This window comes from Castanea sativa, chromosome 1, assembly GCF_040712315.1.
Source record: "Castanea sativa cultivar Marrone di Chiusa Pesio chromosome 1, ASM4071231v1".
NCBI classification, from domain to species: Eukaryota; Viridiplantae; Streptophyta; class Magnoliopsida; order Fagales; family Fagaceae; genus Castanea; species Castanea sativa.
Window position 1 is genome coordinate 81783788 of NC_134013.1, and position 14293 is coordinate 81798080.

Here is a 14293-nt window from a genome sequence, read left to right on the forward strand (position 1 = left end):
TGTAGACAGAAAACGTGGAAGGTAGACAGAGATTTTTCTAGAGGAATTGAAGGACTTTCTAGATAGGCAATTATTAATTAAACAAGTCACATACTACACTACCTATTTAGTATAGGCAGCTTATTGTTTACAAGTTATTACAACAACATTTTTAGACTAGTTTAGGATTCTAAAAACTGATTTTAGTTACTATTGAATTTTCGAAAGTCTTTTCCAAAGAAACTTCGTCATTGTTGTTAAGAAATGATTTTTTCCCCCAAGGTGATAACCACTTTTACTCCTAATGATGATTGATAAATTAAGTCAATATATGTGAGAGCCACTTTTACTCCAGGAATAAAGACAAAATTTCTGATGGAAAGAAGGGGTTTAAAACTTTAAATGCTTATATGCTACGCAATGTGTTTAATATACAACCTTTATCTATATTATTATTTTAAAGCTTTTCTTCTTCATGATTAATTGTAGAGAAAGAAAACTCTTTGACCGATAGAAACAACAAATTCATTATTGAGGCAAATCTATGCTCTAGATTTACTTCTAGTGATTCTACTGATGCATTGATGCTGATTGGCTTGCCCCATAGGCAATGCAATGAATTAAAGCAGAATCATGAAGGCAGAGAACAATGCATGTATCAACATGGAAAAACTATTAGGGTAAAGAAAAAGAACCATCATATCAAACAAAGAAAACATTAAAAAACACAAAGAGTACCACAAATGCAATAAACTCAAGGGAGTTGTAGAGTACTTTTTGGATAGGTAAGGTAGTTATGGAGTACTTGATAATGATATATCATCTTCTACAGAACAAAATTTAATGTCCTGCTAAACTAAATAAAACCAACCACTTTACACTTCCACCTCCATGTGATGTGATTGAATTGAAGTTATAAGATCCGGAAATGGCATCTGCAAGCATTGAACATAGCCCAAGAGTTAAGAGTGATGTTCATGGTTATATGCTTCAGTTGGCTATTGAAAAGACAGAATTAAATGAAAGAAAACTAAGGATCCCACATCTCCTCAATCCTCATCAACCAGACTGAGGATAAGGTATAATTGACTGGATATCCTTCTATAATTTTTCTGGAAGGTCATAAGTTTAATGTTTTATATTTTGAGTATTTTGGTTCTGGGACACATTTACTCATAAAGCATCATCATGTATATCAATACTAGCAATTTATGGCATAACCAGCACAAAGAAATTTAAGGATTACGATGGCCTTGAAAAGAAAATAAGCAACTTAGAAAAGCAAAATTTACAGGCAATATTTGCAAAAAGAGCTGGAAATCAGTCCAAAAAAATAGTGCCTTTGTGAAGTGATGAAAAGTGCACTAAGTGGCAAGGATAGTTCAGTTACTTTCTTCAGAGATATGTTAATTAAATATAAATAGAAGTCCAAATGTAAGAAATTTATAGACAAAATAAGGAATAAAAAGACCAGGTACCACCCGAACCTTGAAAGAAATAGAAGGGAGCATCTTATATAGGTTGAAACAAAAGTTATAATGCTAGCCATAATACTAATTTTACATAATTTTAGCTTGGACACACCAGCAAACAAGCAAGTAAAAAGCCAACTTTTTTCTAGGAAAATTAAGTTCCATTGCTTGCAGAATTGTCACCAGCAAATAAACTACTTTTCTCCCTTCTATTGTTGATAACTTCCCAAAAACATTACTTCAGTCAGAAAAGTGGTGAGGATTTTGCAATAATAATCAACTTTTCCCTTTGTACTTATCTCTCTGCCTTATGTTTTTTTGCATAAGGTAGTGTTCTTGAATATATATATATATATATATATATATATATATATATATATATATATATATATTACCTATCAAAAAAAATAATTTGATTGTTGGGGATAGGGGAATATGAACCCTAGATGTCTCCGTTGGAAACATCTGGAGGTGCCAACCAATTGAGTTATAAGACTCTTGCCATTATTTGATATATTAAATAAAATACAAAGGAATTTGACTCACCATAATATGGAATTGCAAGAGTAGCCACATAGTTATAACAAAAGGAATAACTCCAACAATAATGTATCCTAAAGCTAAATAAGCCACCAAAATCATTCTAGCTATTAACATTTTTAGAAATGATAATCAGCATTTTTTACTTAAGTTATGGGTAAAGGAGATTGCAGACATACCCAAGTAGACCCCTGCCTTGCCATGTTCTGGGTGTCACTGTTAAGTTGATCGGTGCACCTTGCCTCATAATTACTACGGGTATTGCACAACCTTGATTTGTCTGAGCTTCAGAAGCAAGCCTTTGTAGCAAATTTTCACCAGCTTCCACATTTCCAAATTTGACGATCTGATCTCCAAGTTGTAAACCATCCTCTGCTGCTGGTGATGCATCAGCTATTTCATCAACCATTGCAAAGGGAATACTGGCCATCACATCAACATCCATATCACTTGAAGAATCCCTCAGAACAACATTGTGTGAGGATGCAGATGGAACATCACTCACAACTGGAGAGTTTTGGTTGTTTGACCCCTCAGGATTACCTTGCACCAAAGGCAAAAAAGCAGTCACTTTGCTGTGTACAATATGAAATTATTCAAATAGAATCTATACTTTTAGCTCACAGTTTTATAAAGACAAGACATCCAAAAAGAAGAGTTAAGAGGACTTCACTGTTCAAATGAAAATGATTCTGATTCCTAAAATGAAGAACAATTACTTAATTGGTAGATTATAGCAATAATGACATATTTGAGATAAACAAGAAATCCATCACCGGCAACAATAGTGGGAAATAACTAGATATGATATTTCATGATAAATGGACATTTAAAACTAAAAATTGGAAAGCCAGAACCAGAAACTTCCTTCACTAACAGGTAAATTCAGCCCCTAAACAGTCACACAACATATCAACTTACATGCATGCAGTATTTCAGTCTTTAGAAGCGAAGTAAATAGGTTCTTGTATTGTAGATGTTGATCAAGTAAGATACGCTTCATATCCAAGTCAAATCACACCATGTTTTATTAAATCTAAAATATTCTTCATGTTAGCGTTCAGAACAATTTTGACATCATTTTAAAGCACATAAAGAAAAAAATGTGTATTCTCTGGATATGATGTCATATGTAATGCAGAGGAATTATACTATACATCTCCTGCAATGAAAAATAATGGGGCTATAATGTCATGCTCTCACACACGCGGGGAACAGTTTTTGAGATGGGGGGCAACCGCAAATCAACATTCAGGAAGGACAATGCGAACAACAGCAACAACAAAAAAATCAGCCCCACAAGAAAACTGTAGGCAATAAATAGCTTATCCATCAGACTTAAAATTTGCATCTAAACTACAAAAAAAAATCCATCTCGTTACTATTAAAAAAAAAAAACCATTGATACGTCAATGTTGTCACATCATTTAAACGAAGGTATCAATAGTAACAAGATTTTTTTTTTTTTTGATAAGTAAGAATGATATATATACGAAAGGTTACTCTATGCAAGAAAAACACAGAGCAAACCAGAAAATTACAAGGAAAAAAAAAACAAAAAAAATACATAAAAGAAGACCAAACAACAAATTAATTACAAAAGAGAAAGAGAGCTTAGAAAAGAAGGGAGAGAATCACTAGTCGTGAGTCCCCAAGGAGACCAATCAAAAAGAGCTCCACTAAAAGAAGCAAGCATCTAATCTCCGGAACTATCCTAATCCTCAAAATCCATAGCACAAGTTTTATCAACAGCACAAACTACAGAATAACATATTGGTTACTCAAGATCCATGCAGAAGCCACAAATTTTCCATATCTTTGATCTAGGAAAAGTTTCATCTAAATCCTTTTATATGCCTAAATTGTTAACCAATTGATAAATGATATTTATCTTCAATCAATGAACTTCATTCAATGAAGTTCCACCAGGTAACATGAGTTCAGAAATCATATTACAATATTTCTCTTAATGAATCTGGTAGACCCTAGAATAGCCCTTATTTCAACCAGTTACCTGACTCTTTTGGGGGTGATGATCTAGAAGCGAGCCTTGATGAATGCAGAATTTGTATATTCTGATCCATTTTCTCTGTTGTCACCTTGTGATCATTCCGCAGCTCTAAAGATAGAAAGAAAATAGAAATAAATACAAAATGATTAAAACAAAAAATTAGTGGTATAAAGGTGTAATTTAACACCATAGTACTGCTGCTATGTCTGTTACAGGCAATTCAATAATAAGCATGCCCTTAAATCGTTTTTTTATTTTAATTCCCTTCAATTACATAATCCAAACAAATAAAGCTACATATAAATTTTTGGCAACTTAGTGCACCTAGCTTCCAAAAGGATAAGCTAAACTAAATATATAAAGTAGTTGCTCTCTCCACATACATTTTTCTTAGAAAAATAAAAGACATCTACACATGTTGGTTGGATGTTCATTAGATATTGGTCATTGTTTTGGCACTGAATCTCCCCTTGTATCTTCTCTGATAAGGCAAGGAGCGGGGGACAGGAGAGGTTGAGATGTTCATTTTATTCAAGGTCGTAATGATTGGGAAGCGGAGTTGGTGGATGATTTCTTTCAGTTTTTGGCAGCCAATTTACTTTCAGCGAATGATGGTGATCGTATGAGATGGAAGTTGATGAAGAATGTGGATTTTAATATCCGCTTGTTTTATCATAAGCTGCATGGTTCTTCTTACATTGATTTTCCCTGGAAAGGTAATTGGAAGGTTAAGGCACCTAGCATATCTCGTTCTTTGTCTGGGATAAGATTCTCATGGGTGATAATTTGTGGAGTAGGGGTTTTGATTTTGTTAACTTGTGCATCATGTTTTATTGTTGTGGGGAGACAGTGGATCATTTGTTGCTACATTATGGGAAGGCTCGTCATTAGTGAAGTTTTGTCTAGAACTTTTGGGATTTCGTGGGTTCTCTCAAGATCATTTGCAGATTTCCTTTTTGATTGGTGAAATTGGTTAGGGAAGCATTCATCTAACATTTGGAATTTAGCTCAGTTGTGTTTGATGTGGTGTATTTGGAGGGAATGCAACCAAAAGACTTTTGAGGACTCAGATAGATCTGATGACCAGTTGCTGGCTTTTTTTACTGGTTCCCTTTTTGATTGGTCTAGGACTTGGTGACTCACATTTAGGGAATCTTTCCCTTTGTTCCTCAGCTCTCAATTTCTTTGTAATTAGTTTCTTTCCTCTGTTTTTGTTTTCCTCTCTTTTTTTGTAATCTTTGATATGTTTTGTGTTTCTTTTCTTTGCATAAAGTAGTTTTTTTAATATACATCTTTCTTACTTATCAAAAAAAGAATATTGAAACATTATTGCACTCACACATCCACATTGACAAGAACCCATATCATCAAATCCATTCCATTGCACAAACATGAAGGTATGTTTCGCCACCACATAAAAGTTAAAACTTAAAACTTACAAATTCAAAATATATTCGTGCTAATCTACTTATATGACAATGTTACTGTCATTCAACACGTTAAGCTCCCCTTTTTTTTTTTTTTTAAATTAGCTCTCTTAAGACCCATTAACACTAAGAAAACTTGAATCAAAACGCAAGCTCAATACACAAATTCAATTAAAACACAACGAAAATAACCACCATACCAGAAAGACGATGCCTTTCCGCTCGCACAACTGGAATATCAATATCAGAGCGAGGAAACCCCTACAAAGCGCAAAATAAAATAAAAAAACCTAAATAACCAAATCCCATTGCCAATTACCAAGAAAACACAATTTCAAAACCAACATCACAACTACATATTATCACTCACAACTCACAATTTCAAAAAATAAAAAAGAAGGAAGAAGAAAGAGACCTCGGAATCGACGAGATTGCCGGAAAGGCCAGGGCCGCCAGGCTGGCAGAGGCGGTCGATGATGGCGTTCATCTCGGCCTCCAAGGCGCTCCTCTTGTCCATCAGAGCCATCGTCTCCGTTTTCACGTTCGTCGCCACCATTTTTTTTTGAAGGGTGTGTGTTTCGGTCACCGGCACGGTGGTTTTATCAACGCCTAAGTATTAAGCGGTGAGTTTTGAGTTTGAGCTGTAGCGAGTGAGAGAAGGTCCAGGAATGAGTATATATACCATGTACTAACGAAGTGTAGATAGTGGAAAGAAAGCTTGGGAGAAAAGAAATCAGGGCCTGCATTGTCTTTTCGGATGATTTATTATGGGCAATTTGTTAAATCCACTACATGTTCCTTTGGGTTTTTTTTTTTTTTTTTTAAATATACATATACATTTTATACATGGTTTTAAAAACCGATACATGCTATTTTGTGATAATCAATTATGTGTTCTCGGTTGCATTTGTGGGCTCTCCCTACTTTCTCAACTAGTATTTAGTTTCCTTCTTTTTGGCAAAGATGTTATATTTCCTTACTGTAATTAGATTATATGTAAGGCTTGGGTACTGTTTGTGGGGTTTGGGAAACAGATTAGTTTGGATTATGAATGATCTTGTTGCTAAGTGGAATAAGGTTTCCCTTTCTCCTAAAGAGGGAAAGAAAGTGGTTACTTTGAAAAATAGACATTCTCAAGATTTGTTTTGGCGGCTAAATTCCTCACCAAAAGGAGTGTCAATATGTATATTGTGGCCAAAAAATTTAGACCTTCATGGCATACAAGTCAAAATTTTCATATTAAAGTTGCTGGAGATAACCATCTTTTGTTTGTTTTTGAACTTCGAACTAATGTCGAAAAAGTACTCATGGGTGAATCATGGTCTTTTGATAGACATCTTGTTGTCTTTCAAAGGTATGATGGAAAATCTGTCATGGAGAGTCTAAAATTTAGTTCAGCCATGTTTTGGGCTCAAATTCACAACCTTCTGTTTAGTCTATTATGCCTTAAGGTGGCTATTGGAATTGGAGATACGTTAGGGGAGGTTATTTGAATGGAGGATACTTTAGAAATGGTTGGGGGGAATTTTTTAAGAGTTCGAGAGGCCATGGATATTACCCAACCTTTGTGTCAAGGCAGACAAATTTCATTTGGAGATGATTTAGAGGGCTGGATTTCTTTCAAATATGAAAGGCTTCCTAATATTTGTTACTGGTGTGGTATGGTGTCTCATGATGACAAGGAGTGTTCTCTCTGGCTTCAAAGTAAGGTCTCTCTTAAAAAGGAAGATCAACAATTTGAGTAGTGGATCTGTGCTACTCAATTTAATTACTCAAGGAAGTCTATTATAGAGGTCAAAGTCTTTAGGGTGAATGTTAATGGAAAATCTTTCAATCGGTTGTCTGGTAGTCATTTGGAGATTTCGCATAATGTGTTTATTGATGGATGCATTGTCAAAGAGGGGGTGGAAGTAGTGGGTGGTGCTGGATGTTCATCATCTAATGATGGGTGGGAGAAGGTGGCTCCGATGGAGGTTGGACCTGATTTTAGGAAATCAACGGTTGGCATTAATCATGGACAGTTGGAGATGGAAGTTCCAGGAATTATGGTTACTACAAATGAAGGAAACTCAATTCCGAATTTTGAGGATACTTTGAGAGAGATTGATAATGAATTATCCATAGGTCTTAGGGGCCAAAATTCAAATTTAAATATTGGTGAGTCAAAAGTGGAAATTGTTGGTAGTTTATCATCTATTAGCATGCCAAAAAAGGTGGATAAAGAGCCTATGGCGAATAGGGAGGTTATACAAGATTTGGAGAGTCATTTAAATAAGCACATTCCTTTGCATGAGTTGGATGACTTGGCTAATAGTGGAGGTCACTTTAATATGGGCTATGAGAAGCAAGATAAGAATAGGAAAACTCATAATGGTAAACTTCGTACTTGGGCTAGAATTCCACCAAAGTCTAACAACAGAGTTCAAGTGGGTGCCAAGTTGGAGAACTTGGGTTCAAAAAGAAAAGTCACTGGGAGTATGTCCTCTTCATCAATGGATAAGAAGGTGAAGTTTGTTGAGGAAATTAAAAAGTTTAGTGTTCTTTTAGCTACACATTTGGGATCGGTAGAGGTTGCCAAGCAACCTCGCTAAGAGCAATGAATCTTTTAAGTTGGAATTGTCGGGGGCTTGGGAAGCCTCATACAATTAATGCCTTAAAGAAGGTAGTTAGGATAGAGAAGCCCAAAATTGTCTTCCTTATGGAGACGAAGTCAGATAGAGATTGGATAATGTGGGTCTGTGGTCAATGTGGTTTTAAGCAAGGATTGATTGTTCCTATCAGGGGTAGTAGTGGTGGCTTAGCCTTGTTCTAGGAGTCTGATATTCAAGTGAATGTTATTAAATATTCTGTCTCATATTGATGCTGAAATTTACAATGGTGAAGGAATTGGTTGGTGGCATCTAATGGGTTTTTATGGTAACCCAGATTCCGCTAAAAGATCTGAGTCTTGGAGGCTTCTTAAATATCTTAGTGGAATTTCACAACACCCTTGAATGGTAATAGGTGATTTTAATGAAATTGTTGGTTTGTCTGAGAAGGAAGGAGGGGTTGTTCAACCTGCCCAACAAATGCAAAGATTCATGGATATGCTGAATTGGTGTGGCCTGCATGATCTGGGGTTTGTTGGTTCTAAATTTACTTAGCTCTATAATATGTTTGATAGGTCTCAAATTCATGAAAGATTAGATAGAGCTCTTGCTACGGTTGATTGGTTGATCAAATTTCCTTCAGCTAAGCTTTTCCATAAAAGTTCCTCAGTTTCAGAGCATTGTCCCCTTGTACCTCAATTGGTTGGTAAACAGAAAGTTACAAAACAAAGTAAACCTTTTCTTTTTGAGGCTATGTGGTTGAAGGATCTAAGGTGTGAAAATGTTGTAAACTCGACATGGGAAGAAGGATTGTACTTGGGTTCTAATTTCCCAATTTCAGCATTATTTGGACAATTGTTGTTCTAGGTTGGAACTATGGAATAAGAATGTTTTTGGTCATGTGGGTAAAAATATGGCTCAATTGCAGAAACATTTAGAGTGGCTGGAATTACAAAGTGCATCTCCTAAAAATATCATGTCCATGAGAGAAACAAAGGTGGAATGTAATTGTTGGCTAGACAAAGAAGATGATATGTGGCATCAGAAGTCGAGATTAAATTGGATTCAAGCTAGGGATAGAAACACTACCTATTTTCATTCTAAAGCTTCAACTCATTTTTAGAATAATTGCATTGAAGGTTTGCTTGATTGTAATGATGTTTGGCAGGAGGATAAGAAGGAAGTGGAGAGTATTGTGTTAAACTATTATTCGGATCTATTCAAGTCTTCTAATCCTTCCGTGTTTGAGGAATTGCTGGAAGCTATTCAACCGAAAGTTTCTGAGGATATGAATTTAAGGCTCACGACTGATTTTCAAGAAGCGGAGGTGAGAAGGGCTTTTAAGCAAAAATGTATCATCTAAAGTCTCCTGGTCCTAATGGTATGCCTCCTTTATTTTCCCAGCATTTTTGGCCAACTATTGAGGTTGTTGTAACCAAAACAATTTTGGATTTCCTTAACTTTGGGATCATCCCGCCTAAATTTAATGAAACTCATATGGTTTTAGTTCCAAAAATTAAGGAGCCTAAGAGAGTTACTGATTATCGCCTTATCAGTCTTTGTAATGTGATTTATAAGCTTGCTTCAAAAACCCTCTCTAATAGACTCAAAAAAAATATTGCAAAAAATTATTAGTGATTCCCAAAGTGCCTTTGTTCATGGTAGGTTGATTACTAATAATGTTTTGGTGGCTTTTGAAACCATGCATCATATAAATCTTAAAAAGACTAGGAATATTGGAGAGATGGCTTTAAAGATAGATATGAGCAAGGCTTATGATAGGGTTGAGTGGCTTTGTTTGAAAAAAATCATGGAGAAACTAGGTTTTAATTCAAGATGGAAGGATCTAATGATACAGTGTATTTTACTTATTCTATGCGCATCGATGGAAAACCTTTTGGTAATACCTCCCTTCTAAGGGTCTACGCCAAGATGACCCTCTCTCTCCTTACTTATTTCTAATTTGTGCAGAGAGCCTTTCTACACTAATTAAAAAATCTGTAAATGTTGGATCTTTGGAAGGTATGTCTATATGTCGTGGATGTCCCAGTATTTCTCATTTATTTTTTGCAAATGATAGCCTCATTTTTTGTAAAGCTAGCTTGGATGAATGTGACTCTCTACAACGTGTTCTCGCAGTGTATGAAAGGGCTTCTGGACAACAATTGAATAAAGCAAAAACTTCTCTGTTTTTTAATAGGAACACTGATTGAAATATTCAAGAGGAAATTAAGACAAGATTTGGGGCACAAATAATTCGTCAGCATGAAAAATATCTTGGACTCCCTCCCATTGTTGGTCGGAATAAAAGAAATTCTTTTAATGCAATTAAGGAGAAATTAGCAAAAAAATTGGCAGGATAGAAAGAAAGGCTATTGTCCAAGGCTGGTAAGGAGGTGTTGATTAAGGCTATAGCACAAGTTATACCGACTTAAACTATGACTTGTTTAAAATTCTTGATTCCTTTTGTGATGATTTGACAAGTATGATACGTAACTTTTGGTAGGGACAAAAACAGGATGAGAAGAAAATGACTTGGTTGAGTTGGGAAAAACTATGTGTGCCGAAATCAAGTGGGGGGCTTGGTTTTAAGCTTTTGAAGCCTTTTAATTCAGCTCTCTTGGTGAAACAAGGATGGAGACTTCAAGTATGCAGGGACTCACTTGTTTATAAGGCGTTTAAGGCAAGGTATTTTTCGGAGTGTGATTTCCTTCAAGCTTCATTAGGTAATAAACCTTCATATATTTGGAGAAGTTTAATGGCAGCTCTAAAGGTGGTTTGTAAGGGTGTAAGATGGCATGTGGGGAATGGGTAGAAAATTCGGATATGGGATGACAAATGGCTTCCAAACTCATCTTCATATAATTTGATTTTTCTAAAAAGTTCAAATCCTTCAGCTTCTTTGGTTAGTGATTTGATTGACATTGATAATAAGAGATGGAATATGGATTTGCTTCAACAAGTTTTCCTAACTGTTGAGGTTGACTATATTGGAGGAATCCCTTTGAGTATGAGGTTGCCTGAGGTGTTTACTATTATAAGTGCATATAAAATTTCTTTAGATTTGTCCAATTGTTAAAGAAGTTGTTTCTTCGTCAAATGGGGATAGTCTACGATTATTTTGGAAAAGATTGTGGAAAATTCAAACTTCTGATAAGATTCGCCACTTTGCCTGGAGAGTTGCTCAGAATAGTTTGCCCACAAAAGACAATTTGGTTCACAGACATGTGTTGGTGGATGGTACCTATGAAGAATGTGGGACTGGTTCAGAGTCTTTACTCCATCTGTTCTGGGAATGCAGCAAGGCTAAGGAGATGTGGGTTGCATCTAAATTATTTTGCTCCTTGCCTATGGTACATTTTCAGAGTTTCATGGATTTTTTATGGTTTGTGCTAATGGAGGAGAAATGGATGAAAGAAAAATCAGCTTTGATTGTCACTTTGGTCTGGGCTTTTTGGATGAACAGAATGATGTTAGGCACAGTGGCTCTAGGAAGAACAGACAACATGTTTCAATGGTGTTCACATTATTTAGAGGAATTTTGGGCTTTCTCAATTATTCACCCAAAGTCTTCTCAAACATGTGATTCGAAGTGGACTCCTCCAATAGCTCCAGTCTATAAGGTCAATGTGTATGGGGCTGTTTATTCTTCTTAGAAAGCTGCTGGGGTTAGGGTTATTATCCGAGATCATGAAGGTAAGTTCATTGCTAGTTTATGTAAAAAAATTCAGGCACCATTGGGAACTATTGAAGTTGAGGCTAAAGCATTTGAATTGAGTTTGCTGCTTGCAAAGGAAGTTGGTATTTTGAACTTTGTTTTGGAGGGTGACTCTTTGATTATTGTTTAATCTTTGTGTGAGAATGCTTCGGCTCTTCTTTAGTGACACCTATGGTGTATGGAATATTAGCTACAACTCTTGAGTTTCGCAATGTTCATTTCTCTCATGTTCGTTGGTAAGGCAATAAGCCTACTTATCTTTTAGCAAAATTTGCTTTAGGCATTTATGACTATTTAGCTTCTATTGAAGAAAATCCTTATTTTCTTGAAGAAAATCCTTATTTTCTTGAACAAGCTCTTCTTTGTGATGTATCTTGTGCTTTAATTTAATGAAAGTTCTAGTTTGTTTATTATAAAAATAAAAAATAAAAAACCTTTACGATTAAAAAATCGTGTTGTGCCTGGCTCCCGGTTCAACCTAGTTTTTTACCGATTTTTAGGAATTTTATCGAACCATACTGTACCTGATTCCCAGTTATACCAGTCAATCCGATCCGGTTTTTAAAACAGTGAATTTATACGAGTTGGATTCAAATTAATTTTTCATTTAGAAATAAATTTAAATATTATACTTTTAAATAAACATTTTAAATCAAACTATAAATACATTGCAAGGATACAATGTCGCTTGAAGTTGAATAATATTCATATTCATGTATGTAGTAAGCATGTATGATGAAATAATAACATAATTATCGTTGTCTAATTATACAACTAAAGATAATGCTTACCAATGGCATAAAATTCTTAAATTCTTTTTAAAATAAATGCCCCATATATCAAAATCGGATTAGAATATAAAATATCGTAAAAAATATGAAATATGTGTGATATGCAATTTGTTCTGAAGCTCAGTGTTAGAGAATACAATGAATGTTCAAATTTTATTTATAATAAATATCTATGTGATATTTTGCACCTAAGCACTCCTCGCAAGTGCTCAATGGACAATACTTGTCACAGTACTCCTTAGTTAATAAATAAATTCTTTGTAATAAAAAAAAAAAAAAAAGTTTAGCTTTGATCAAAATTTATGTCAAATGACATTAGATTTGTGAGTCAGCTGGTTAGGTCTCATTGGAAAGTTTATGCGACAATCTTTGTTTTAAGGGGTCATGGGCACAAATATTGAAAGAGATTGGATCAAACTCATGAAAACAATAAATAAAATTTGAAATGCGTATAGGTGGTCATGTTTCCTGCATCCATAACTTTCATAAATTGAAAGTCTGCAATTAATCTTTCCAAAGATTATACCATTTGTACAATTTTGAGATTGTAGGACATCATATAAGGGGGTATTTGATTGCGTTGTTTAAACAATAGTTTTCGTTGTTAAAACAACACAACACGTATTTTTACTCATACGTATTTTCACAATACTTAAACAACGTTATTAGAACAACATTACTAAACATGCCTCAAGTCTACACAAATTGAAAGGTAAAAACTTTCGAAACAACCTAATTGAAATGCTCGTCTTGTATGTAAAGTTGTCGAGAACTGTACATGTTTGATTTGAGAAGGTGAACACCTTATGAAACAAGGCAAATTTTTTGACAACTTGATTGGGCTCCTATTTTCCTTCAAATCAATCATGGATCCTTGAAAGAAGGAGTGCCAAGCATGACTCATAATGGAAACAATACGAAGCCATTGGATGTATCAATTTTGTGAACAAAATTGGATGGAAACTCATGATTGGTATGTGGTTAGTCTGAATAGTACCACCTTCTTAAAGTGAACAAAATATCTCTTTGAAATGATGCCCCTATCTTTCAAAGTGGTAATCAAGATAGTGAGAATCACGATGTACCCAAATTCCATATGCCATTATTGGTCGATTATATAACTTTTTGCTAATGGAAGTGTTTGTTTTTTTGATAAGAAGATAGCAACTTTCATTAAGAAAAAATAAAAATAATACATCTTAAGCTAAAGTAGACTCAATCATCTATCCTAGTTACATAACTATTAATACCCTTGGCAAATCATGCCAAAATATGTGTTGAACAGTTGCCTTGACATGAAATATTTGAGCCAATCTAAAGTTTCACAATTTGAGCTGAATAGGTAGAATTTATGTAAAGGAAATGCTCAAAATACCCCAAATAGGCTGCCAAAAGTTAGGGATAAAATAGGAAATGACAAAATTGACTAAAAAAAATTGGAAAAGTGAGGATTTTTGCTCGTGATGGTCACATGTATTGCGCATGACTATTACATGTATGCGAGTAGACACATGTTAAGATATCGCCCACGTCATACATCTTTTTACTTGTATAAATATTATAAAATGATATTCTGACATATACCTCTAGGTGACGGAGTCTCCAAATTCATGAAAGCGAATGATGGATTGAGTAAGAAACTATTAACATGTTTGATGCATATGCTCAAGAAGAACACCACAAGCATACATATTGGCCCCAAAGGTATAGTTAACATAGTATGTTTATAAATCCTTAACTCAAACAATGTACGAGAAAGTTTTGTAA

At 34.8% G+C, this 14293-nt stretch overlaps 1 protein-coding gene across 1 annotated transcript; it reads right to left on the bottom strand.

The window, feature by feature from the left end:
* Nucleotides 1-697: 697 nt before the first annotated feature.
* On the bottom strand, nucleotides 698-6164 carry LOC142622854 (uncharacterized). Its single transcript, XM_075796409.1, has 5 exons — nucleotides 5845-6164; nucleotides 5630-5690; nucleotides 4006-4110; nucleotides 2171-2534; nucleotides 698-914 (listed from the first exon to the last, which is right to left on the bottom strand). The coding sequence occupies exons 1-5, from the start codon at nucleotides 5983-5985 to the stop codon at nucleotides 893-895; spliced, it is 693 nt and encodes a 230-aa protein (XP_075652524.1). The 5' UTR covers nucleotides 5986-6164; the 3' UTR covers nucleotides 698-892.
* Between the last annotated feature and the right edge of the window lie 8129 nt (nucleotides 6165-14293).